General features: G+C 46.7%; 1 protein-coding gene across 3 annotated transcripts; it reads right to left on the minus strand.

Moving 5' to 3' along the window:
• Positions 1 to 600: 600 nt before the first annotated feature.
• Positions 601 to 27,561, minus strand: IL15RA (interleukin 15 receptor subunit alpha). Of its 3 annotated transcripts, none has more exons than XM_066634258.1 (9): positions 27,497 to 27,561; positions 19,955 to 20,137; positions 17,248 to 17,304; positions 12,585 to 12,992; positions 11,195 to 11,230; positions 8,782 to 8,836; positions 5,781 to 6,403; positions 4,755 to 4,837; positions 601 to 1,838 (listed from the first exon to the last, which is right to left on the minus strand). In XM_066634258.1, exons 1-7 carry the CDS (start codon positions 27,558 to 27,560, stop codon positions 6,253 to 6,255), a joined length of 954 nt encoding a protein of 317 aa, XP_066490355.1. In that variant the 5' UTR covers position 27,561; the 3' UTR covers positions 601 to 1,838; positions 4,755 to 4,837; positions 5,781 to 6,252. The 3 variants fall into 3 exon arrangements, with proteins under 3 accessions (XP_066490355.1, XP_066490352.1, XP_066490354.1); XM_066634255.1 differs by having other exon boundaries at positions 8,782 to 8,839; XM_066634257.1 differs by lacking the exon at positions 4,755 to 4,837 and having other exon boundaries at positions 8,782 to 8,839.
• Positions 27,562 to 27,979: the final 418 nt, after the last annotated feature.

Genomic DNA, 27,979 nt, shown 5'->3' on the forward strand with positions numbered 1-27,979 from the left:
TTCCCAGTACCTTGAAAGTCCCAGGTACTTGAAAAAAAATTGAATAATGGCAGAAAAAGGCAGGTCTGTATTATAATGCCTTGGGGCTGGCATTGGAATGCCTTTCAGGGGTACAATTTATGGACATGGGCTGCAAGTGAAAAATGCAAGTGAAAAAATATTGGGAACCACTGGTTCAAATCAATGTTGGCATACCTTTTTAAAACCAGTTCTTTACATTTCATCCAACAGCCTCTGATAGCTTTCAAATCCATTCTGTATATTCATCAAAAATATAGCCATTAACTCTTGCCATGTTAATTTGTTCACAATAGCGAAATCCACAGTTTAGCCATTTCCTTAGTGTTTAGGTATCCTTTAATTGTGATTATCTTTCAGTAATGATGATGTGATCTTGAATGTATTTATTTTGTAAAGCTTATTTTGGTGCCACTATGAATACTCCAAACAGCTCAAATGTGATGAAAACAAAATGATTTCAGATGCATGGTTTTTCTTTCTTGCAAGTGTTCACTTTGGAGGGCCTGACCTGTGAGGATCACCATCACTATGGTTTTGCAATATGGAAACTGAAACGTAATCAGTCTTTTTGGCATTTAGATGAAGAATAGTTAGACAGTTTTTTTCAAGTTTTTAATTGGTTGGCTGCTTTTAACACAAAGTTTAGATTTTCACAAAGGCACTACAGATGCCCGTGTTCCCTCCAGAAACATAAACAGCTTGGTTTCTCCTTCACTATAGCTTAACCCATCATCTTCCTGCTGTACTTCATGCATCTGATGAAGCTGGCTCTTACCTATGAGAGCTCATACCATCATAAAATGTAGTTAGCAGGAACACAACACATGTTCCTGATATGATGTGGAGCCCAACAAACACTCTAGAAGGCAATTCCCCACCAAAGTAAAAAGGATAAAAACAAAGCCTTTTGCAGCTGGTAAGACAAAGTTTGTTTGTTTTTCTTAGTCTTGTAAAACTAGGTGGGTCCCAACAGAGTGTCATTTTAAAAAATGGATCCTGGTGCTAAAATTTTTGGAAACCACTGAGTTAAGGTGTCAAAGAACGCATTGGGTACAAAGCCACTCAGCCAAGCAAGCCCTCCTAGAATAAGCAGAACCGCACAAAAGAGTTGGCAAATTCATGAAGGCATATCAATGGCTATTAGTCATGACAGCATATTGCCATCTCCAGGTCAGAGGTAGACTGCCTCCAAGAACCAGTCATTGGGGAGCAGCATCGGGATTTCCTGCTTGTGGGCATCTTGTTGGAACTTCTGCTTGGCCACCCTGGGACACTGGTTGCTGGACTAGATTTGGTCTGAGCCAGCAGAACTCTTCTGATGTTCTTAAGAGCTCACTAGTGCTCTTTGGCACCTCCCTTTCATTTCAGTGGGGTCTGCAGAGGAGATCCATATGCTGCTCTTTCTTGGTCTGACTATGGAACAGCTTTTCCAGCCATTTTCAACCACTGTGCATGGCACACTGGTATGTGGTGGATGGTCTGCAGGTGTGCCTCAGGAGTTTGGGGAGGGTCATTTATTAGTATGGCCATTGGGAGATTTGAGCCCCCAACCAGCAGTATGGTGTGACTTGTCAATTGTCAAAATTCTGATGGTGTGCCTTGGCAATTCTAGCACCTTGTCAGTGTGCCATGAGATGAAAAAGATTGAAAACCACTGAGTATTCTAATCTGAGCAAATGCTTACAGGGCCAGAAATCAAAATACTGCCTTGACTCTCTACTCCTTTAGGTCCCAAGCCATCAATACTCCCCAAACAGAAGCGGGTTTTGTCCTGCAGTATCTTCATTCTCACTAGATGTCTTTGTCTATCATTTCACCTGAAAGAGATCAGAGAACAAAGGTCACTATATCAAATGGCAGAAATCTACATGCTGGAGGGACATGACAAATTCCTTTGCAGTGGGGCTAAGCTTCAAGCCATACTGATACATAGTTTCAGTACTCACTCTCAGAACATGGATCTCCTACACCCCCAATAATGTGACTAAGGGTGCAGTTCTGCCCTTCACTTGGGACTCCTCAGGAGCTGCTAGGCCACTGCGCAGAGGCATGCCAGCCCAGGAGGCTGGAATAAGCCTCTGCACTGACAGAGGCACCAAGCCTTGTGTTGGCCTGGCTGGGTCAATGCAAGGCTCTGAGGTAGGCAGGGAGGGGGCGGGGGCAGAGAGGAGGCAGGAGGGAAGCATTCCTGGGCAGGGGGAGGGCAGGCAGTGGGTGGCCCCGGGGGCAAGCAGGGAGTGGGAGGCAGGGCTGGGATCTGGTAGTTATGCCAGATCCCAACCCCCATTCCCAGGGAGATTGGAGCGGCTTGATGCCACTCCGCTATCCTCAGACTTGTGCAGCTCTAGAGGTGGTGCAAGTTCGAGGAGACCCATAGGGGCAAGAGCGCCTTACCCAGAGGTAAGGGAAAAAGTTTCCCCTTGTCTCTGGTTGAGCCACTTTTGGTCCCTATCCTGCACTGGATACAGTGCAAGCCTCCTGGCTTGCCTGTTCCAGCACAGGGTAGGATTTCACCCTAAGGGATATTTATCTCATAACTTCTCACTTTCCAAAAGGAATCAGGCAAGCCTGTCCCCTATCAGTTGTACTATTGGGAGTTGTGACGCAAGTATTACCATTTTCTAAACATTTATAAGCTGAATCTGTATACTATTGACCTCACTCTGGCTGTTGTAGTTCAAGCAAGGTCAACTGCATATTTAGGGGGGGAAAGCTTAATAAAACTAAAGAAAACTACGAGAAAACTCGTAACTAAACTGAAGTCATGACCATGGGTATAAACTAAGAGACCTCAGACCAAGGAAAGGCCAGACTCAATGTGATGGGCAATCATGTTTATTTGTTCATGTGCCTAAGCCTTGGAGATGGCAGAGATGGAGATGGCAGAGAAATTAAATGAGTTGTTTGCATCTGTCTTGATGGCAGAAGACCTCAGGCAGATACCTCCTTTACTTTTCCTGGTAAACAGCCCCTCCTCACCAAAGAATTAAGTCGGATAGTGGTTAAAAGAGAAGATGTTTCAGACCTAATTGGCAAACTAAAGATCAGTAAGTCACCGGACCCTGATGGCATCACCCAAGAGTCATTAAGGAATTGAAGAATGAAGTAGCCGATCTCTTGTCTAAAATATGCAACCTGTCCCTTAAAACGACCATGGTACCAGAGGATTGGATGATAGTAAATGTCACACCAATCTTTAAAAAGGAGAGGGGACCCGGGAAACTATAGGTCAGTCAGTCTAACATCTGTTCCAGGTAAGATGGTGGAATGCCTCATCAAAGACAGAATCTTAAAACACATAGGGCGCAATCCTAACCCCTTATGTCAGTGCTTTCCAGCACCAGCATAGCAGTGTCAATGGGACATGTGCTGCATCCTGCAGTTGGGTGTCACTCACAGAGGCCTCCTCAAAGTAAGAGTTTGTAAGAATGTTTGTACGAAAGTAAGAATGTTTGTACCCTTACCTCAGAGCTGTATTGCCCTTATGTCACTGCTGGAAAGCACTTACATTAGGGATTAGGATTGCGCCCATAGATAAACAAGACTTGCTGTGGGAGAATCAGCATGGATTCTGTAAGGGTAAGTCTTGCCTCACAAATCTTTTAGAATTCTTTGAAAAGGTCAACAGGCATGTGGATGCAGGAGAACCCGTGGACATTATACATCTGGACTTTCAGAAGGTATTCGACATGGTCCCTCACCAAAGGCTACTGAGAAAACTCAAGAGTCAGGGAATTAGAGGGCAGGTTCTCTCATGGATTAGGAAATGGTTGAGGACCAGGAAACAGGAAAAGTGGTGTGCCCCAAGGATCTGTCCTGGGACTGGTGCTTTTCAACCTGTTCATAAATGACCTGGAGACAGGGTTAAGAGTGAGGTGGCCAAGTTTGGGGAAAACACCAAACTTTTTTGAGTGGTGAAGACCAAAAGAGATTGTGAAGCGCTAAAGAAACATCTCTCCAAACTGGAGAATAGGCAGCAAAATGGCAGATGTGTTTCAATATAAGTGAATGTAAAGTAATGCACATTGGGACAAAAACAAAAACTTCACATATAGAGTATATAGACTAATGAGTTCTGAGCTGTCTGTGACAGATCAGGAGAGGGACCTTGGGCTGCTGGTGGACAGCTTGATGAAAGTGTCAACCCATTGTGGAGCTGTGGTGAAGAAGGCCAATTCTATGCTTGGGATAATTAGAAATGATATTGAGAATAAAATGGATAATATTATAATGCCATTGCACAAATCAATGGTAAGACCACACCTGGAGTATTGCGTCCAGTTCTGGTCACCACATCTCAAAAAAGATATAGTGGAAATGGAAAAGGTGCAGAAGAGAGCATCCAAAATGTTTACGGGGATGGGGCACCTCCCTTATGAGGAAAGGTGACAGCATTTGGGGCTCTTCAGTCTAGAAAAAAAGCACCGGTGGGGGGGAAACATGATTGAAACATACAAAATTATGCAGGGGATGGATAGAGTGGATAGGGGGACATTGATTAAAATTGAGTGTTGGGTGTGTTAGGACGGACAAAAGAAAATATTTCTTTACTGAAGAAAATATTTCTTCAGCACGTAGTTAGTCTGTGGACCTTCTTGCCACAGAATGTGGTGATGGCATCTGGCCTAGATGCCTTTAAAAGGGGATTGGACAAATTTCTGGAGGAAAAATCCATCACAGGTTACAAGCCATGATGTGTAATGTGCAAGCTCCTTATTTTAGAAATGGGCTACCTCAGAAAACCAGATGAAAGGTAGGGCACCAGGATGCAGGTCTCTTGTTGTCTTGTGTGCTCCCTGAGGCATCTGGCGGGCCCCTGTGAGATACAGGAAGCTGGATTAGATGGGCCTATGGCCTAATGTTAGCCTTATTTGCTGAAGAGGATGGAAGAGTTTCATTTTAACAGCAAAAGGACATGTGGTTGTAGGTCACTCAACCCTCCCTTTTCTTTGCCTCACCTCCCTGCAAACCTGCCAAGCATTTTTTCCCCAATCCACCTCCAGTACTTGAGTGAGCATGGGATGGTAAGGTGAGGAGGGCCCCACTCTTTTCTCTGCCCTTTGATTGGTTTTCCCTAATAATACAAAAAGCAACTTCAGGGGCACAATTTATACCAGGAAAATTGCACAGGAAAAGCATTAGGTATTCCTGGCCCAATGCTGCAGTCCCAGATGAATATCCCACACACCCACCACTGATTTTACAAACATTTCATGAAATGGGAGATCCAATTGCAGTTGTTTCCTCTAGTTGGGTATCATTTGAAAGAAAAAGCAACACAATAGTCAAACAAATGGGTGTTGCACTGAGGGAGCTGCGGCACCTGTTGAGTAAGCAGCACTGGTGGGAAGACCTGCAGCGCCCCATCAACACTGAATTGGCCACCAGCAGAGGTCAGAGACATGCCGGGTGGTAGAGGAGCAGCGGGAAGGTAGAATGGAGGCAGGGAGGGGATGTTTCTGGGTGGATGAGGGGAGAAATGGGAGAATCAGGCCTGGAAGGGGGCAGGATCAGCACAGCAGGCTTCTGCTATATCCTCCCTCTTGGGCCTGAACACCCTACATTTGGCAGGCTGTGGCATTACTCAGGGTAAGGGGAAAAATATCCCCTAACACTAAGGTGACCTCCAGCCTGTTCCTAAGTTGCAGGATGCAGCACAGCTGCATCAGTGTATGTGAACGGAGGGGGGAGGGTTGATAGGATTAGACTTAAGTACTGCTTATCAATGAAAAATAAAAAGGGTGTCTACAGAAACTCACCGTTCAGTTTCCAAACTCCGAAGTGACCCAAGCGAAAGTTCAGCAATTCTCAGTCACTTCTCTGCCATCCTCTCCAGTGAAGCTTCTTCCAATCACTGATCTAAAGTGTACATTTTCCTCCAGCATTTCACCCCTCCACTGTATTCTTCACCTCCTCCTCCTCTCTTTCTTGCACCCTTTGGTTCTCCATCCTGTTTGAAAGCAGCCATCCTTGACACTGGACCTGAGAGACGGGCCAGACAAGGCAGCCCAGGCAAGGAACGGGCAAAGCGCAGCCAGGGCAGTGACAGCATAATGCCCTGAAAGTCATTCCCAGGATTCTTTGAAATGCCTCACAATGGGAAATTGGCTTCCTCACCAGTGTGGAGCTGAGCAGGACCCAGGCAACCTCCTGCTCTGTGATCCCACTAGTTCCCCTCTTTCCCTCTTCAAGTATTGAGGACTGCTTGATTTTTTTTTACCATGATATTGTTCAGCCAGTGGTGGGAACACAGTGTGGTGATAACATCTGAGCCCCTTCACTGTGACTGGCTGCTGGGGAAGTCCTGCCTCTTTCCTCCGATCTTGTGACTTGCATCGGGATTTCTTCTTCTGGGGGGACACCCCTGTGCCATGGAAAACGGCTATAAACAAACAAGCAAAAGAACAAGGATTGGTGTAAGCTTGTCTGTAATTTTTTTAATCAATTAATTTACTTTAAGAGATCAGAAACACAGAAAATACAAGGACAGAAAAAATACAAACCTGTTTCATTCCCTTCCTTTTCCCCACCCATACATATTGCTTAATTCTATTTCAACTATTTCAACAGGTGTTACATTCTAAATATGTTATATTTCATATATATACAATCTTCTCTTCTAGCTCATTTAGACACACACACACACACACACACACACACACACACACACACACCATGACTCTCGATGGATCCTTCTCAAAATTATGCAGTTAGAGACCACCTTCTCAGAGGTGTCTTTTTCCTCCTCTGGCAAATGTAGTTCAAAATTTGTTGTGAGAATCTATCCATTATCTGGACAACCTAAAGTTAACAAATCCTGCGTGTCTCCCTCTCACTGAATGGTGGCAGCCAAAGTATGCGTTGAAGATCTGTGATCAAATCTTCACAGATCTATTTCTTTCAGTAAGAATAACCAGGGAGGTGGCAGCTGACTTGGATCATGTCCATGGTGCTTGGAGAGAATCTCTTAAAACCTTTTCTTCCTCTTGTTTTTCTTCCTTCTGCAGCAAAGAGCCACTACTGGAGGGTGAGCAAATTGGTTTGGGACTACAGTGATTTTTTTGGGGGGGGGGGGGAGCGAAATCTCCCCTCCCCCAGCACTGCAGTTCCAATATAAGCTGCTCCTCCCACCTTCCACCCCCCACTGCTACTTTTAATGAAAGAAAATGACACCAGCAGATTCAGTCATGGAGCAGTTTGCATAACATGTGATTGCAGATTCCTAATTCAGGTGTGCACGTGCTTGTCAAACAACCAAAAGCATGACTGGTGAGTGGTGATCCTGCAACTCCAGTTTCAAATTGTGGGTTTTGTTGCAAGGATATAGGATCACTCAATGAAATCACAATTGGCAGTAAGTTCAGCACTGAGTTCACACAATCCTAAATTAGCTTCTGGGATTCACCACTACAGGCTATATGCTGTATGATGACCTAGACTAGGAGACTTCTTAAAAGAACTTGACCAATTCACAGAGCATAGATGGCTGTTAGCACAGTGGCTGTTAGCGATGGCAGTTGTGGAACCCTGGTATGCAGGGCTACCTTTGAACATCACCACATGCTAGGGACAGAGGGTGGCTATCACCTTTGCACTGTGAGCACCCAGAGGCATCTGGCCAGTTGCGACTGGAATACTGCATGAAGGGTATCTTCCAGTCAACCCACTCTCAAGTTTTAACAAAATAGGCAAAAAGGTTCAACGATCTCCAGGGATCTTTTATAGGGAAGCATCTACAGGGAAACATCACTGCTCCAATTCCTTGTTAGCATGCCTAGTCCTTTTTGTGGAGGTGTCGTGAGAGTGTAATTTGGGGTGCAGAGATCATTTCACATTGTCCACTGTGATGCCAGGAGATAGTGGGACGTTGCACACCCAGGAGGCAAGAAAAGGATGAGAAGAAGAAGGAATAGAGAGACATTCTAGGATAGGAGAACTTTGTGTGGTGCAATGGCAGTTGGGGAAAAGTGGCTGGAATGGTAGTTGGAATGTTTGAAAAGGCAGTTGGAAAAGAATGTGGGGGGAGGGGAGAGACTGTAGCTCTGAGGAAAAGCTGCTGAGCAGATGGTTGGGAAGGGCTGAGGTATATGAGATGCATTCCCTGAAGACCATTGGAAAGTCCCACTGAGGAGCAAACCTCCTGCAGAGAACTGAAAGTGTTCCTTGAACCAGAGCCTGTCTCTTACTTGAGTTAGGCCCATATCCTAACCAACTTTCCAGCACTGGCATAGAGATGCCAATGGGACATGTGCTGCACCCTGCAGTTGGGTGGCATTCACGGAGGCCTCCACAAAGTAAGGGAATGCTTATTCCCTTACCTCAGAGCTGCATTGCCCTTAGGTCGGTGCTGGAAAGTGGGTTAAGATTGTGCCTTAATGTCACTGAAGGAAGAGATCAACAGTATAGTGCAATTCTTGAGAGGGCTGCTGTAAGCCTCACACCAGAATAACAAACATGAAGCCCTTTACATGCTCAAGACACAAAGATAAAGTATTATTCTGCATGCACTGATTCATATCCTCCTGTCATGAAAAAGGGATCCTGAAACCCCCTTTTTGTTGCTTGGTAACATTACAGTGGCCATTTTCTATAACACTGGATTTTTCAGGTCAGCACTTGGTCCCCATCACACAACAGTGGCACAGCAGGATTTCTTAAAAAAATTTTTTTACTATAAACTTTAGAACAGTGAGGTGAGTATTATCATATTCTCCACCTGAATTTATACCCGCTTTGGAAGAGCAGCAAAACAACACTTACCGGAGTCTTACACAGAAGTACCTCCATAGGGCGCATAGTATGATGATGAGCACTCCTGCTAATAAAGCAGAAACAAGACAATGCAAGTTACCATTATATATGGGCCCAAAGCTGTCAGTCTCCCACATTTCCAAGCCAGTTACTGCCATTGGCTGGGCTAATGTCATGCCATGGAAGACTAATGAATATTCTAACCTGGGGCAGTGGGAGCGGGAAGAGAAGGAGCCTGCTGGATCTCTCCAGAGAGGGAAACCCACAGCAGCGGCATTCCCACCAAGAAGTTCCTGTCTGTCAGTCTCTTTCTAATCAAGATGGCCCAGAAAGCCTATCTCCAGAGCTCACCTCAAGGCTTGGGTAGGTCTGTATGTGCAAAAGCAGTACTGAAGCTAACTTAAATTGCAAGCCTAAGCATGTCTACTCAGAAGTACCATAGATACTCGCCTACAGTACATAGAAATTTTTGCCAACTCTGAAAAGTTTCATTTCTTGGGTCGTTAGAAGCAATGCAAAGATTAGTTTCAATAGTAACTTTGCTGGGAAATTCCAGCCAAAGTTAACCTTTTATTCTCCTCTGTTCCCTTTTGCAAATGCTGTTGCAGCCTGGTTCTGTTTTGCATTTAGTAGAGATCTGTTTTTTTCAGCACAAGGATGGGATCCTCTTTTCCATTAGAAGCAAAGTTCCAGGCAACAATTCAATGCACCATTACTTAAGAATAACACCCATGGAAAGCAGTGGGTCTACTGAGTAAAAAGGGTTGCAAATATATGCAGCTGCATCTCTCTGTTGTGAATTGAATTGCACACTCTCAGTTATGTGTTATAGGTTGTATGTTGTATGTAGAACTTCTCGCTTAACACACCAGACACCTTAAAGGTGGATTTGATTCATGGATCTCCTGCAGTGGTTCCTAACCCTTTTCACTTGCATATCCCTTGGCAGCCCATTTTCATAAATTGTACCCTTCATATTAGAAAAATGTTTGTAATAATACAAGCCCTCATCTCCTCTATATGAAAGCCCAGATTTCATGTATTTATCACAGTGTTTTCTCTTTTCATCTGTTTGAAGAACAGAAGACTCTGCCTTTGCACTATTTTGCCACCAGAAGTGTGCTGAGAAATTCTTGGTGATTGATCACTTTCCATATTATGTTTCAGCTTGTTTACTGTGCTGGTTTTCAATCACTGGTTCATAGATGAATTGATGACCAAAAACTTGCTATTGGTGGGGCTTTCACAGCCAACTAGCTACCTTCCTTCCTGCCTTGCTGGCCCTGCAAGGCATTCTGGAGCACGACCTGCCTTTTTCTGCAATTATTCCATTCTTTTTCAAGTACCTCTAAAGGTCCTGTTGAGTGCCCCTAGGAGTACATGAATCCCAGGTTGGGAACCACTGTTCTACTGGTATGTTGTTTACAGTGCATGGATGGTGTTTATAAAAAGGTGGTGAAGGCCAGAATTTAAAAAGAATAAAAATGTATCTTATGATCTTTTATTATGTTTTTAATAAATTAGAGACTGTACAGTTCCTAGGTAACAATTAGTGGTAAGTTATTTTTCAGGATCTGGCCTCGGGTAAAATCAGACAAAACTATAGTCAGACATCCCCCTAAGTTTAACCCCCGACTTATCCGAAGGTCATAGAAAATTCCATGATTTTTTGCTCAAAACCTGCCCTCGACTTATCTGTGAGATCGACTTGTGGGCAAATGTCTGCGGTAAGTCCAATTGTGTTCAGTTGGACTTACTCACAAGGAAATGTGTATAGGATTGCAGCCTCAGTTTCAGGTTGTTCAGGGCTCTAAAAACTAAAGGCCAATACCAGCACTTTAAATTTAGTCTGGAAAAGAACAATCAGCGTACCTGGTATAAGACTGATGCGATGTGCTCCACTTGTCATGCAACCAACTGATTTCTGTGCCAGTTCCCAGGGGTTGCTTACCCATGAAGCAGACTGAATAGCCCACTTCAAGCAATGGGCTGGGGAACTGGAAGGGGGTGCCCCATACTCATGCCTGCCTGCTACCTGCTGCCCAATCTTCTTGCTTAGCCTCCTTGCACACCAAGCGGGAGGTTCACCTCCTTCTCAAGTGCTGCTGCTGCAGAATGCAGTGGCAGATCTGGAGAAGGAGGAAGGGGTGGCCACTGTGATCCTGTTTCTGATCTCTGTCTGGCAATAGGAAGAGGATTGCTACCTCCTCTCCTCTTCCATGTCTTCATGCGCTGGGTGGGAGTGCCCAGCTAGGTTTAAATATGTGGTAGGCAATGGAGGCGAGGAGGAAGTGCGTGCTGGCTTGCATGCATCAAAAGGGGTTTTCACCAGGTTGGGCCTGACAGTTCTAGTTTAACTTAAATCAGTATTTTTATGCTCAGAGGGAGATTAGTAATCCATAAACTCGCAATAATTCCTTACCTAGGCATGGGAGCACAATCCGAACAGAGAGGGAGCCTGTAAAAGAGCAGCAGAGAATGTAAAATTGGCTATGTTCCTCTACCCATCACACATACACTTACACCCTGGGTAGCATGTAGTCTTTCACTCTGAGTAAGTGCAAACTTAGCATGGCAAGAAGATCAGTCTGAGGGAATGTAGGAAGGGTGGCATGGGGGTACAAACTGACTTCTACCCAGGTCAAAGGTTCTGCCCACTGTCAGCATCCTTTCTAGGTGTCAGACTCAGACCAAGGAGACCTGGATTCCAATCCTTCCTCAGCCACGAAAGCTCTCTGGGAAACTTTTAGTCTAGAAAAAAAGCGCCTGAGGGGAGTCATGAATGAGACATACAAAATTATGCAGGGGGTGGATACAGTGGATAAAGGGATGTTCTTTTTTCTCTCACACTACACCAGAACCAGGGGACAGCCACTAAAATTGAGTGTCAGAAGAGTTAGAACAAACAAAATATTTCTTTACCCAGTGTGTAATTAGTCTGTGGAACTCCTTGTCACAGAACGTAGTGATGGCATCTAACCTAGATGCCTTTAAAAGGGGACTGGACAGATTTCTAGAAGAAAAGTTCATCACAGGTTACAAATCGTGATGAGTATGTGCAACCTCCTGGTTTTAGAAGTAGGCTACCTTGGAATGCCAGAAACAAAGGTGTGGCAACAGGACGCAGGTATCTTGTTGTCTTATGTGCTCCCTGAGGAATCTGGTGGGCCACTGTGAGATAAAGGCCGCAGTCCTAATCCACTTTCTAGCACTGACATAAGGGCATTGCAACTCCAAGGTAAGGAACAAACATTGCCTTACCCTGAGGGGGCCGTCATGACCGCCCCCAACTGCAGGATGCAGCACATGCCCTACTGGCACAGCTATGCCAGTGCTGGAAATGTGGTTAGGACTGCGCCCAAAGGAAGTTGGACTAGATGGCCCTTTGGACTGATCCAGTGAGACTCTACTTATGACCTAGGATCAGTCACCACTTCTCAGTCTAACTAACCACACAGGGTTGTAGTGAGGATACAAGGGAGGGACACGTATCATGTATGTCACCCTGAACTCTTGGGAAGAAAGATAAATAAAAATATTGTCTGTTAGCCGATTTCTAGTTCTTTGTGGTGCACTGCATTAAATTTATTTATTATAAGGCATGATGCAATTGTGCGAAGTCAGAACTGACACAGGCTCAGGTAAGAACATCCTCAAGCACACAAATCTGTGAAGGGGGCACACACACGTGGGAAAGAGCTCCAGGACAGCAGATGACAGAGTGAACTGAAGGGCAATAAGAGGGTTAATTCAGGGAGGTTGTAGCAATGGGGTTAGTTGCTGCACATGCGTGTTGATTCCAGGTGACAAACCTGTTTGTCTGTCCAGATCATCTGCTACAGGTGGCTGTGCTGTATTCCTTGCAGCTGCAGTCACCCTGGAAGGCATAGCTGTCGATCTGTTTTGTGCTGCAGGAGACCTGAATGATGGCTGGCTATTGGTCCTGGTCTGTGAGTCTTGCATGGTTGTTTGTTCTTGCAGTGTTGTGCTTTCGATGACTGTGCCAGGAGAAAGCCACCTGACTACCTCTGTGGTGTTGTCTGTCATGACGGATGCATCTGGCGACGGACCTGCAGCTGTGGGCAGGATGATGTCTGTGGTGCTTGAAGTTGGTACTGAGTTGGTTGTCAGGCTTCCAGAGGGGTGTGAGGAGACCATGGCTGTGTTTACACTAGTCTGTGGAGCTGCCAACTTTCTAGTTGGTGTGGAAGTCTCTGTTTCTACAATATGGGCAAGTGGTACAAGTTCTTAGGCATATTTCAGGGACAAGTTTGAGGCTGTTTCATTTTTGCTTCAGATTTATTTATTTACTGTATTTCTATCCCGCCTTCCCATCACTCTGCAAGAGCTCAGGACATCAAGAGACCAACAGTGGCCAAACTATGTACTACATCAGGATTTCTCAAAATGTGGGTCATAACCCACTTGGTGGGTTGTGACCTGATGTCTGGTGGGTCCTGGGTTGGGCCTTCCCACCTACCCTTGCATCCATCTTGCTCCAAATTGGAGCCCTCCAGTGCAATTGGAGGTAGCACCAGACCTCCATAAGACTCAGAAGGCCTCCAGAAGCAGCCGGAAAGTCACTTGTGGTTTACTTCGAGGTTCATGAAAGTAACTTCTGGTTGCTTACAGAGGCCTTTGGAGGCTTGGTGCCAGAGAAAGAGGTGGGTTGCTGCACCTTCTGACACAGAACAGGTTGTGGCGGGGGGGGGGGGGGCGGAGTTGCCCCCTGCAACCCCTGCACTACATGAAATGTATAGTTTGCCCTGTGTTTCTTGCTTTTCTTTTGTAAACAGAGAGAGGAATGGGAGTAACCCTTTCTCCCATGCCACTGTTCTGATGAAAATAACTCTTCCCCCCTTGAAGCAGCTGTTTGCCTGAGAAGGGAAGTGTAAACTGCCAGTCACATGGGGGAGGGCATTTTCATCAGTACTACAGTGAAGCCTGTGCCTTTAGCTTTTGCTAGTTGTGCCCTTACCATGGGCTATTTAAAAGACAGAAGAAGCTTGCAGAACTGATAAAAGGTCAGTTATTTTTTTCTGGTTTCTTCCCCTGCACCTCACACACCAAACTGTGATAAAATGTTGCTTCTTTCCCATGCTCTTTTGCAATGAAGAAGGGAGTATGCACAGAGGACATGCCCAATGATTTCGGTCCTGGAAGACAGAAACAATGACGCAGAACCCCATGCTGTCCCTTCTTTACTGGCACTCCTGCACTCCTGTGTACTCCCTTGGGTGGGCCATTGTCAGATAAAGGAAACTGGACTAGATGATCCTTTGGACTGATCCAGTGAGGCTCTACTTATGTTCTTATGAACACAAGAATGTTCTTGGGCCAGTCACCACTTCTCAGTCTAACCAACCACACAGGTTGCCCAATCTTCTGACTAGCAGTTCAGACTATACAAAGTGTGTGTGGCAATCAGTAGCTTTGGTTGAGGCCACCATGAGGCCATTCATGAGGCCACCCCATGAAGCCCATTGGCAGGAAGCTTAGGACAGCACCATTAATGCATGAAACTTCTCACTATCAGAAGACATGTTGATGGTCAACGGCTTCTAAAGGGGTGAGACAAGTTCATGGAGGCGTGTTGCGCCAATGCCTACCAGCGACAAGGACCTGAAGTATGACTGCTCAGAATTATTTTTATCCTGCCCTTCTTCCAAGGGGGCTCAGAGCAGCAGATGGTTCCACACTTCCTTTATTCTCACTATAATCCTGTGAGGTTGGTTGGGCTAAACATGGCAAATCATGGACGTGACCTTACTGAGGCAGGACTCAAACCCAGGTCTCCCTGATCCAAGATAGACACACTAACCACAATGCTGACCTGGTTTGCTAGGCAGTGGACCTCTGAATACCAAGTGCTGGGCACAAACAACAGGGTACCACCATCATCTCCATGCCCTGCCCGTGAGCTTCCTAAAGCACTGGGCTGAAAACCCAATCTTGAGCTGCCTCCCTGCCTCCCCCCACGTACCCACTTAGCTCTCCACCACCCAGCATACCCATGGAGTGTGGGGGGGCAGTTGCCCATCCTCCACCTGGCACTGGCTCAGGGAGAGCTTACGCTGAGCTAGCATCCATGTTGGCCGGGTGGTGCGTGTCACAGGTGTGTCTTATGGCACGTTTGCAACACTGCGTACTGGCGGTCAGCCAGCACACTAGGTTCTGGATTGGGCCCTGACTTCTCTTGGAAACAAAATACTGGGATAGATGCCCGCTTTGGTCTGCTCCAACAAGGCACATTCCAATGTTACACCTGTAGGGGTAAAGTGCACGTTCTGTCCCATGAAGATGTTAATGTCCTGTTAAACACCTGACCTGAGTTCCTCACAGGAAGGGCAGGACATGCCTTATGATAAATTAATAAATCACAGAAATGGACATGAAGAAAAGCGGAAGCTTTTAATCTCATGAGTGACTGTGTCTTTTGCAGAGTAGAAGCATAATGAGCACTGACCAAGAGAATGAAATGACACTTGCCCACGTGTGACTCTGAGCAGCAGAGATGGACCATACTGGAAATTCACACATTTGAAACACAGTAAAAATTGGGGTTCCAGGGCTACACTAACTGTCAAGTTCATTATATCATTTAGCCTGCATGCTTGTTTGCTTAATTAAATAGCCCATGCTGGGGAGTCTGACACAGCCTGGAACTGAAGTGTGTGGCAATGGATGCTTGAACATTTTGCCCCCAGATAGCTTTCATGGTTAGAGACTGAAAGCACAGTCTCTAACACTGCCCTGGCACAACCTAAGAAGAAACCAGGATGCAATCGCAGTTTGCACCGTAATCAGATACTGGAGCAAAGTACCCAGCAGTTGTTGGCTTGTAAGAGGTCAGCTGAAAGCAAAACATCAATGAACACATTCGTCAGAAGAAGTCCCACCACTGCCATGATAGCCAGTGGGAGCACAGTGGTGGAAAAGACAGCACTTCTACCTCAAGAGGAACACTGTGCGGGTGACTAGACAAAAGTAAGAGCCTGGAAGATGCTAGTACTGGATTTTGGAGGAGGAAGCAGGACGACATTCTGAGAATAATATTTGAGCAAGGAAGGGGGAAGGGGAATGCTCTACGGAGGAGAAGGTGAAGCAGCCTCGGCTGGAGGAGGAACAGCTGCTGAAGCTTCCATGAAAAAACCACTGGCAGCATTGAAACATCCCCACACTCAAGGTTTAAAAGGATGCAAGGGGTGCTTATTGTATATAGCTGGTGCAGGTCCATTGGGCCTGCTAGGGTTTACGCCAGGGCAAGGGGGAAAATGTCCCCTCACCTTGAATAGACCTCCAACATGCCAAAAAAAAAAAAAAAACTCCCCTGAGGGATGCAGTATAGCCCATGCTGGTACTGCTGCATCGACATGTCGGAGTTTAGTTAAGACTGGCTGTGAATCAACTTTGGCATTTTAGAGCCCAATCCTGTGGTCGGCGGCACGGCTCCGTGCCACCAGACACAGTCACAAACGTGCCATAAGGCTAGCTTGCGGGGCTCACCGCCGGGCTCCCGCCAGTGCTAGCCCAGCGCCAGACGGTGCTGGGTTAGCGTGGGGCAGTGGCCCAAGTTCTGCAGCTCGCTGTGGAACGGGAGGCAGGGGTGTGGAAGGGGTGTGGGGGAGGTGTTCTGAGGAGGGGGGAGGCCGGCGGGGGTGGGAGGGAGGCGTGCCAGGGGGGCAGGTGGGAGCAGGATCCGCGAAGCTGAGCTCCACAGGATCCAGGGCGCTCGTGCAGGGTTGCGCGCCCTACACAAGTGCCTTTATGAGCATAAAGTTAGTAGCCCCATTGCAGGGCTGCTTACCTTCCTCGGGGGAAGGGGGCAAATGTCCCCTTCTCCTGAGGAGCCTCCCGCATTAGCGCGGGAGGCGCAGGATTTGGCAGCAACCCTTTTCGGTGCCGCCAAGCCTGGGCGCTCTGGGCAGCTCAGGATTGGGCTGTTATTTATTTATTTAACTTTATTCTGGATTTGTAGGAGTAAGGATCAAACCATTGGTATGAGATTAGTTAGCTATAGGTATAATTTACAATAAGTACGATTTTAAAATGCTTATATAGTTGAGTAAGAATTAAGTACTAGTTGTGCCTCACTGCCATCGATTTTGACCTTATATAACTATAAGTACCATTTAGATTACATGAATACTGTATAAGTTGTTCCAGCATTAATAAAATGTTTCTGTAAAATGTCATTGCATTGCATACTTTATTTGGGGAACACATTATAGATTTATGCAAACATTTTTGCATTCTGTATTTGAAATGCTTCTAGCAGAGCAATCCAGTGGCCCTGTGACACCAGCAGCCTACTCATCTTGGTGACATCCTACAGCTCTCCAGTCAGTGTAGGAGAACTATTAGGTCTGCTCTGCTAAAGCATGGGCATCTCATCTTTGAGAGCCTTTGCAGAGTATTTTGCATCTGAATTACACAAACATGTTCTGGTGAGCAGAGGAAACCAAATGGCCTTACTTTGTCTGGAGTCTTCTGTTGTGCCTGGAAGATCAGTAGCAGGCTTTGATGGGTCTCCTAGTTAGGGAACAAAACAGAGAGAGAAACAGGAAGTGGTGAGGACAGGTGAACACGGGGACCTGTGCTCCACAGTCTGTACTTCCCCCTCCCCATTTTGTACCCCAGTGGATTTTAGACTGATTTTTTAAAACGAGTCTTAATGGATATCCCACTTTTCTCCAGTGATGGATCCTGAGGCACCGTTCACTTGGGAGGTCAACCAATCAAGCACTGCCCAGACTCAGATCTGCTTAGGTTCAGCAAGAGGACTGGGCCTAGTAATGCCTTCAAGATCATGCCCTGGGATTTTGAAAAATTCAAGTATGATAAAAAATATGATCAGGTCTACCCCACAGGGTGCAGCAGCTGTGAAAAAGGCAATAATTGAAAGGATTGTTAAGAAAGATGATAATTGAATTGGATGCCTGAAGTTAGTATGTAATGATGACATACGGCTCCACGCAAGTGTTAACCTGTAGAGAATTTTGTATGTTTAAGAGTTTTTTTTAGTTTACAGTTATTAATGTTTACTGTTTATGTTATTTGATTGATTTGTTTTTTTGTTATTTCTTAAATAAATAAATAGACATTTTTAAAAGAGAGATGGGATATAAGAACTGTCAGGGTCATCATATCTTCCCCTACACTATGGGGCAGCTGCAGTTGGAATGCTGTGTACAGTTCTGCCCACTCCATCTCCATCTCCAAAAGGGTATTGCAGAGCCAGACATGTGTCCATAATGATCAGTGTCATGACACTGGGCCTTGGGAAGTGCCCAGTACTCCAAGAAAGGCAGGTGGAACTAACCTCCTGACATGGCAGGCCAAGAGGAGCCTGACTGAAGCTGCAACCTTGAACCTGAGCCTGAGCCTACAGTGGAGTAGCGCCGGCCTCCAGGACAAGCACCTGCCACTTTATGAAGCACCACGCCTTAGGGTACAGGTGGAGCAAGCTGGGCCAAGGAAGTGCTTAAGGGCTCAGCTGCATTCCAACCATTGTTGGCACAACATGTCTTTATGGAGCTGTCCTACAGCTTCAGCCTTTAGCTAGTTGCCACCCTTCTTGAATCTCAGACATCCCCATGGGTTTGTGTTTGCAGTCAGGACTCAGGACAGGACAAAACAGTCAGGGGGTGGAGCAGCTTCTCTATCCATTCGATCCTTCATCCTTCTGAACTTCCCTCCACATACGGTTTGAAGATTGCAGGTGTTCCCCCATATCTGCGGATCAGGTATGTTATGAACACCTCTCTGCCCCAATGTGTGCAATCTTAACTCCATCTTGGTTTCAGAGCTAAGAAGAACCTCTACTCTGCCAAAGGATTGAGGTCATGCTGGCTGACTCAGGAAGGAAGGCTGTAAAGCTGGCAGCATCTGTAGGCACCTCTGTATGGTCATTTAAATTTGGGTGCAATTCTGACAAAAAGATTGAACAAAGACAAATCCTGCCTGAATGTTAAATTAAGTTACAATTGCCTAACTGGGTAGTTATTTTCTGTCTCTGGGCCAAGAAGTCTCCTTCACCATTAACAACCTAAGTCTGGGGCAGGACACACTCTGCCACGCTTATTGTCCAGCAGGAACTTCCCTGGATGAGTCTTTAAGCCTTTTCTGTGTCCTCCTAAAAAATGCTGTCAAGACCCGGCAGCTCATGACACATAGCTAAAGAAGCAGCTCCAAATTGCTCTGTCCAGCCAAAAATTTTGTTTCCTTTGTAAAAAGCCCTATATCAGCCCCTGCCTTGGAAGTAGAATTTTGTCGCTTCAGAAACTATCTGGGGTGTCCATGCTTGCTTAGAGTTTCTTTTCCCAGAAGAAAACTTTCTCCATTTTGGGTATGTTTCTTCTCTGGAACCTGGAAACTTTGCAGCCCTGCTTTGTTGCTCAGGAAGGACTTCACACTCAAACCATAACCAGCAGACTAGGATAGGTGATCTCTCCCCCTTCTTTATCTTCATAGCAGTTTCTCTCTCTCTCTCTCTCTCTCTCTCCCCCCCTTCCCCCTCAAAAGCTTACCCTTGTCACCTAACTCCTAGTGTCCAAACACTGCAAGTATCGCTCTTCTGACTTCTTAAAATAATTGAAAGAAAATATGCCTTTTTGGGTTATCTATATTTCTTTAAAAAACTCTATTCTCTTTGAAAAAGCTGTGTCTTGTGGTTACTGTTAGCCTCATTTTGAGGCAATTGGAGATTGTTTGCGCCACTCATCCATGTCAATGATCCCAAAAACTATCACAATGCTGAATTCAATCTCTCGCTTGCTAATTTCCCCAATTTCAGTTATTTGAGTGTCTGCACATAACACGTGTAGGGCACACCTGCACAAGTGAATAAGCAGTGCTGGCAACAGGTATTCACAATTTCACTTATCTGTGGGAACTCCCGCACTCATTACCTTTGTTTTTGTTTCGCCCCCCGGAATGGAATCCCCATGGATATTGGGTGACGCCTGTATTTTAAAGTAGTATCAAAACAATATGTAGAGGGACACACTGATTCAAATGAATCATCCCATTGTGTGATTAGGCAACATTCTCAACTTATGCTGGGGGAGAAGTGAAGACATTATCACCCAAACCAGTCCATCCAGCAGGGGTCTTCTTAGTACGATTAACTTTGTTTTTTAACATTGTAATACATCACACCAAAAAGGTCACAGATACTTACTAATACAGTTTAGATTTGAATTGGTCCATTGATACTGTTTTGTAGAGCCATCTTGTTTGCACACAATGAGGTTTGATGTGCCAGCTTTCCTCTTGTAATCTTTCACGCAGGAGTAGCGCAGTCTAGTGCTGCCAGTCACTTCAATCTCTGCATTCTTTATCTGCATTGGGATGCCACACTTGCCTGGCATGGAACAAAGTAATGAATTAGCTCACCCTGAACACACATACCTTTAGTTTCTGACTCACCAGAAAGTCACAGACAGATCACCCTTTAAAACATCTTCTCAAAGGAATTTTGCCTGGGTCATCCTCTCCCATCACTGAGACTACTTGCCTTTCAAAAGCCTGTTTGCAAAGCAATTTTGGAATGGACTGCTAGCAGAGGTGTTGGAAAGTTCAAATTTCCTGGCTTGGAAATACAAATTCCAGCTGGTTGTAATGTTTAAATATAAGCGTTGCAGCCTCAACAGAAGTTCTTCAGTTTGGAATACAAAGAAAATTTCTGCACATGTGCAGAATCTATTTTTGTCCTTAATATCAATTCACGCTCACACAGAAATAAACAAGCCCAGTGAAGAGGGTCCCACAATTCTCCTCACCACCACAGCAATTGTCCCATTGCCCTCCAGTAAGGATGACAAGAGGAGCTCCATCTTCCACTCCAGCTTGAAACTGGGGAAGAATGGGGATTGTCCCACACAGTGCAGATGTGGGGACAATCCTCATCTCACCTTCCAGCTCCAAGCTGGGGAGGGAGATTAGGTTCAGTCATTTTGGCAGCTGGCAGCAGCAATACTCAAACAAGCCTTCTGGTTTGGAGAGGGAGAATTGCCCCTGCATTTGCACTGGGTTTCATCACTCCTGTCACCAACTGTCACAGATTGGTCCTGCCACAGACCAATCGGCCAAGTGAATTTATTTGCAACCTTGGCATCTGAGGATTTGAGAGGATGCCAAGTCTAAGCTTCAGAGGGCCTCAGAACGCCTCCTGGATGCAAATGAAAGTCACTGATTTCTAGCCACATCTGGGACGCCTTCTGAGGAGGCTGGGAGGCCAGTGCAACCTCCAGAGGGCCTGGTGCAGCCTCCAGGTAAGTTACTGCAGTTGAGTCCAGCAGGTGTTCTGAGGCAAAGGGAGGTTGCACATGGCCTCCCTGCAGCTCCTAACACCTCCCAAACAGAGGAAATCACCAACATGAACTAAAAGTGGCTTCTGGTCACATCTGTGAGGCTTTCTGAGGTGGCTGGGAGGCCACTGTGACCTCCGGAGGGCCCCGTGTGGCCTCCAGGTAAGTTATTGCAGCACTGAGATCCTGCACCCTCCCCCATGGATTTTGGCAGCATCTATAGCAGTGGTTCTCACACATTTTGCATCGGGACCCACTTTTTAGAAAAAGAATCTTGTCGGGACCCACCGGAAGTGATGTCATGACCGGAAATGACATCATCAAGCAGGGAAATTTTTAACAATCCTAGGCTGCAATCCTACTTACACTTACCCAGGAGTAAGTCCTATTTACTATCATTGTTAAAAGCATATACATAGTAGTCTGTTAAAAGTACAGGTCTGTAACATTTCCCCAAATGCAGTCATATGCTATGGTAGCATCAAGTCTAATATATTAAAAATAAAATATTGAAATGAATGGGGACCCACCTGAAATTGGCTCGCAACCCACCTAGTGGGTCCCAACCCACAGTTTGAGAAACACTGATCTATAGGAACCAATCCCCCACAGATACCAAAGGCCCACTGTAATTGACCTTTTCACTCCACATGGGAGAGACTGGCACTGCAATTGCATTGAAAGTCAGAAAAATCCTGATGAACTAAGTCCTACAAAAGATGGGAGGAACTTCAGAAGGCAGCTGTTTGGCAGTGACAACTTTGCAAACAATTCCAGAGAAAACAGCTAATTGGAAGCAGCCAGAGAGAGAGAGAGAGAGAGAGAGAGAGCATTCAATGTGGAGAAAACATTCAATCAGGACAGCTGTGGACAAAGTAAAGGAGAATGAAAATTCTTTTGAGTAGAATGTCTCTAAATCATAGTTTTGGCCATGAGCAAAGACTGGCTTGCAGCAGCTTCAGGAAAAAGGAGGATGTTTAAAGCAGATATTATTTCATAAAGCAGAAGTAAGATCCACATCCTGAGCTCTTAGTGCCAGTCCACCGCCGGCGCTGAGTGTTGTAAACATGTTGTAAGGCATGTCTGCAGCCCTCAGCACTGGTCCAGCACTGGGACGGTGGAGAGATAGGTGGGAGTGTAGGGGAGGCGGGAAGGAGGTGTTCTGGAGCAGGAGAGGCGGGGGGAGGGCAGGGAGGAGGCATGCCGAGGGAGGGAGTGGGGCGGGAGGCGGACGGAACTGGAGGAGCTCCGCTCCTCCACATCCAGATCCTCCGTGTCGGGCTGCTGGCTCGACACGGAGGCTCTTGATTCTATGGCAGCTGAAGGGCTGCCACAGAATTGAGTAGCCCCATTGCTGGGCTGCTAACCTTACCCAGGTGAAGGGGATGAAAGTCCCCTTCCCCCGAGAAGTTGGTGGCAGTGCCCTGTTGTGTGTAGGATGCTGTGGCAGCCATTTCAGTGCCGCGGCTGTACCGGCACAATGGGTAGCTCAGGATTGGGCTGTAAGTCCCCCTGCATTTGGTAAGCATGCTTAGCCACTGACGTCATCTCTACCCAAGTTCAGGGACAATCCTCTGCTAACTAGACAAAGAGACACTTTTTCAAGTGGTGTTCTTTTCATATTGGGCAACAGGAGAGCAACTACCCCTGTTCAGGCCAATGTGGTGGTTTATCTAGTAGATGGTGTTTCTTCTTCATCATTCTAGATCAGGGGTGCCCGAATCCCGGCCCTGGGGCCAGTTGCGGCCCTCAAGGACTCCCAATGCGGCCCTCAGGGAGCCCCCAGTCTCCAATGAGCCTCTGGCCCTCCGGAGATTTGCTGGGGCCCACACTGGCCCAACGTAACTGCTCTCAGCGTGAGGGCAACTGTTTGACCTCTTGCATGAGCTGTGGGATGAGGGCTCCCTCCACTGCTTGCTGTTTCACATCTGTGATGCAGTAGCAGCAGCAAAGGAAAAGCCAGCCTTGCTTTGTGCAAGGCCTTTTATAAGCCTTGACCTATTGCAAGACCTTCATTCATTCATATAAATTCATCTTTAATATTCACATTTATGTAAATGTATGTAAATTTATTCAAATTTTAAATGTAAATTAATTCTCCCCCCCCCCCGGCCCCTGACACAGTATCAGAGAGATGATGTGGCCCTCCTGCAAAAACTTTGGACACCCCTGTTCTAGATTGTGAGCCCTTTTGAGACAGGTATTTATTTTGCTAAGTAAGGTTCTGACTCATGGGCACCTTGCTCTGCTTCTTGCTTCTTGACCTGAGAAGCAGTAAAAAGTGGACTCCTCCCAGCAGTCTGAAATGGTACAGTCTATTCTACCAACTCAGCCCTTCACCTCCTCACTCAACCACCTGTGCAGACCAGGTCTCAGCCTGCTAATCCTGACAGGAGGCAGGAAATAAAAGAAGGCTGCCTGGAGATATCAAGGGACTAGGATCTGGAAATGAAACCACACGCACAGCATCAGTCTGCCAACTCTGTTAAGAACTTCATCATGCAAAGCAAAGTCTGATAAACACTTTCTAAACAACTTGCAGGGTCCACCTAGGAGTCTGGAGTGTCTGCACTAACTGGTGCTCCAGTTTTTCAGGACTGCTCCATTGCCACTGCCACCACACCAGTTTCTTATGGCATTTTGAATATTGCTCCATTTCTTGCAGCAGACACTTTCCCGGATCACAATCTGCTGTTTCCAGCCAGAAAGTCAATGATTAGAGAAGGCCTTTTTACAAGTGCCGCCGCCTAGGGAGGTACATGGGGTGTCGGCAAGAAATAGGGCCTTCTCAGTAGTGGCACCAACGCTATGGAATTCCCTTCCCCTTGACTTAAGAACGGCTCCCTCTCTTGTAACTTTCCTGCGAAGCCTGAAGACCCTTCTGTTTAGACAAGCCTTCTGAGTTCCTGGCCTTTTTAACGTCTTTTTAACATCTGTTCACAGGCCTGATCCTTTTCTAATTTGCTGCCCTATGCTCTTACCTGATTAGTTTTTATCTCACTACTGTTTTTATGATATGTTATGTTTTTATCTGCTTTTAAATTATGTTTTTAACTTGTTTTAACCTTGTTTTGTAAGCCACCTTGAGTCCCTTCGGGGAAAAAGGCAGGGTAACAATTAATAATAATAATAATAATAATAATAATAATAATAATAATAATAATAATAATTGGAGCCTCAGGCTATAAATGAGGAGACCAGATTTACGTCCCCATTCAGCCATGAAGTACAAAATGTCCTTAAAGAACCAAACAGCACCACGTTGAACTCTGGTTGCTCATATCAAAAAAAAGGGTTTCGTCAGCTTGGAGAATGTGTGAGAAGGACCTACAAGAAAGTTCAAGGGGAAGGAACAACTTCCTTGTGAAACTCAGGAAGCAAATCAACAAATTACAGATGTTTCGGACTAGGGAAAATATGACTGAACAGTGAAACATCTTGAGTGATTTGGAAAGTACTGTAGCAAAAGATTCACTTTCCAGTTACAAGAACTGGTGGGTGTGGGTCTTCCCCATTCAGCCATGACGTTCAGTGGGTGACACATTGTCTCTCTCTCTCTCTCAGCCTAACCTACAAGGATAAGCCAGGAGAGAGATGACAACTGTGTATACCACCCTACAGTGGTGTTGCTAGGGGGGTGCGGGCTGCACTGGGTGACGTGCACAGGGGGGCGACGTGCTAAAATTGCGGTGGTTGGGGGTAACCCCATCATGTTATATACTGTTGGATGTGGAATTTCGAGCGGAATGCAATTCAAAAAACCAGAGTGAAGTATCTCCTTTCTATCAAAAGTTATGGCCAAAAAAACAGAGAACAAAAATGGATCCCTATGGAAAGGGAAAGTGAGCCGTATCGCGCATTTACTCGCGGGTAAGTGAACGTGCCTTAGTCCATCGGAAACGGCAAGCTGAAAGGAATCCAACGAAACCTGAATGGTCCTGATCCAATGAATGCAGCCCCCAAAAACACCTGAGAAGGAAGTCCCTCCTTCCAAGCAGATGAATGTATTGAGCCCTATGGAAAGCGAAACTAAGCCTCACAGTCGCGTTTACTCGTGAGTAAGCAAATGTGCCTTGGCTGGTGTGGAAGCTCAGGTGAAGGAGAGTGCAAGGCTACCAGAATGGTTCTGATCCTATGCACCTGGAGCTAAACAAGTGCTCCAGAATGCAGCCTCCCCCCCATTAAAAAGGATCAAAACAGGCTTCAGCTGATAAAGTGAACCTTTCTGAGACTTGCAAAGCCAGGTGGATCCTGACAGTGATCTGGTTTAAACAAAAGTTCTGAAATTGAACTGGGCACTGGGTAGGGCTGAAAAACCTTACTAGTTTTGGAGGGAGTGTTATTGCAGGCAGGCCACGGAGGAAATTCACTTGGTGGAACAGGGCTGGCTTCTGCTTATTTAATTATTTGTTTTACTTCAATTATTTATACTTATTTATTTTAATTTGCCCGATGATGTCACTTCCACCATGACATCACTTCTAGTGGGTCTTGGACAGATTGTCATTCTAAAAAGTGGGTCCCAGTGCTAAAACTTTGAGAACCACTGCAATAAGGTGTTAGTAAGTTGACACCCTGGGGGGTGTGTGTGTGTGTGACACTACTAGGTACCAAAATCATTAAAATCACATCATGTTATATATCAATCAATGCGTAATTTCATGCAGAATGTGTTCTATCTTTGTTCTATCAAAAGGTACAGCCAAAAACCCAGTGGGGGCGGAGTGATGGTACATCACCACGCCCACCACCTGAGGTGTTGCTCCGCCCACTGCATGGGGTTGACGCGCTGGCATCCCGCACTGGCAAATCCTGCAAGGCGAATTGAGCCTGAGAAAGAATGGCTTGCGACAACTCTGCAACGTAATCCAGTGCTGCAACTTTTGCAGTGCAAAACTAAACATTGTAGAGAGGGAAAAGTAGCTGGCTGTTGACAATTTTGCAGTGCAGCCCCATTTATATTCCCTACATGTAATGGGGGAAGGAGAACTGAGACCAAAAGCAGCTGTAATCCCTTAATGCAGTCCATTGCTATTGTGTGTGTGTGTGTGTGTGAGGGAGTGGTGCATGACGTTTGATGGTATGCCATTTATGGCACTTGGGTCCCAGTCCTAACTGACTTTCCAGCACTGTCATAGCTTTGCCAACGGGGCATGTGCTGCATCCTGCAGTTGGGTGGCACTCATGGAGGTCTCCTCAAAGTAAGGGAAGATTTGTTCCCTTACTAGTGCTGGAAAGTGGGTTAGGATTGCGCCCTTGATCTTATTGCTGTTTGCAGAGTGACAGTCCAATCCTATCCACACTTTCTTGGGAGTAAGCCCCATTGACACTAATGGGACTTACTTGTGAGTAGACATGCATAGGATTGGGCTGTGAGTCTGTGGCAGTTTTAGTGCTTTATTTGTGATTTTAATATGACTACTGCTTTAAATGTGTTGCCAGGCGCTCTGAGAGTCATCCAATGTCACACCATTCAATATTACTATAGATATTTATATACACATATATATAATATATATATCATATATTATATTATATTCAAATATAATTAGTACTGCTTTTCAACCAAAAAGTTTGCAAACAGCCACTAGAAAAGACACCACACCTGGGTGAAGCAGAACACTGACCATCTCACTGCTAAACAAAGAGAAGTTCCACTTGGAAATGTGCCTCACAGCAGGGTTTTCCTCTGTTTTCAAACATTTATACCCTGCTTTATCTGGTCCAAAGTCAGCCAAAGCAGCTAACAGAAATGAAACGCGCAACATCCAGAGATACACAGGAAACCTAAACATGACAACAGAACAGGGATGTTTGGTGGGTGGAGAGGCAGGTGAGGCACAGCCTCCCCATTGGAGACCTTTGAAAAGCGCAGCTGCCATGCAAGGTGCCCAAGCACCCACAAGCCATGCGCGCAGAGCATGAGGAGTGCAGTGTGCTTGGGCGCCACCTGTGGAGTGCTTTGCGACAAAACAGCCCAAGAGCCGCAGCAGCAATCCAGGCAGGCGCCCGGTGCACAGCCCAGCAGGACGGATTCCCAGAGAAGCGGGGCCTCAACCAGAGTCTTCCACTCCAGCTGCAGGTCAGCGACAACAGCCCTGCGAGGTGGGCGGCGGGGGGGGGGCGAACGGGAGCCTTAGAGTGCGGCTTGCTCACTCATACTCCACCGGGGGCGCACGCTTGGCTTCCGCAACCTTGCGCTGCAGTCCACAGTCGATAGCCCCGCACTGCAGAGGGGGCGGGGAAGGCAGAGGCTGCGACAGCCCTGCAGGGTAGGCTGCCACGGCTCTCCCCGCCCTCTCCAGGGCAGCCTCAGGCCCGGAAGCCCGGGCACCCTCCGCGCTCCTCGGCGCCGTCCAGCCTGGCTTCGGCTGGGGAGGGGAGCGGAGGAGGGACGCCGGCCGGGCACTTACCGCTTGGGAGAGACGCCGCCGTCCAGCCGCAGAGCAGCAGCAGCGGCAGCGGCAGGCAGGCCATGGAGCCCGCGGAGCGTCCCTTTCCGCGCAGCGCCCGCCTCTGAGCCGGCGGCAGCAGCAGCAGCGCCGCCTGTGCTCGCTGCTCGGCCGGATTCGCTTTCTCTTTCGCTTTCCCTTTGCATGTGCGCGGGAGGCACCCGCTGGAGGCACCCGCGGCCCTGCGCCCGAGCTGGGCTGCGGAACCCGCTCTGACCCCGGCTCGCACCCCAGAGGCTCTGCCGGCTGCGGAGGCAGGTGAGGCACAGCCTCCCCACCGGAGTCCTTCGAACACCCGCGCTGCGTTCTCCACAGGCTCTGAGCCTGGGTTGAGGGTGCTTGAACTCCTCTCGGGGAGGCTCTGCCTCACCTGCCTCACCTCACATGGTGGCGGTGTTTTTCGAAGGACTCCGGTGGGGAGGCTCTGCCTCACCTGCCTCCCCA

This window comes from Tiliqua scincoides, chromosome 7 (genome assembly GCF_035046505.1).
Source record: "Tiliqua scincoides isolate rTilSci1 chromosome 7, rTilSci1.hap2, whole genome shotgun sequence".
NCBI lineage: Eukaryota > Metazoa > Chordata > Lepidosauria > Squamata > Scincidae > Tiliqua > Tiliqua scincoides.

Coding starts and splice junctions, on each gene's coding strand:
- IL15RA (XM_066634257.1), bottom strand. CDS start 27,560: ATGGCCTGCCTGCCGCTGCCGCTGCTGCTGCTCTGCGGCTGGACGGCG. Junction 11,231..12,584: donor TGATCTGGACAGACAAACAG/GTTTGTCACCTG, acceptor GCTCTTTTACAG/GCTCCCTCTCTGTTCGGATT. Junction 6,404..8,781: donor TACTTCTGTGTAAGACTCCG/GTAAGTGTTGTT, acceptor GTTTGTTTATAG/CCGTTTTCCATGGCACAGGG.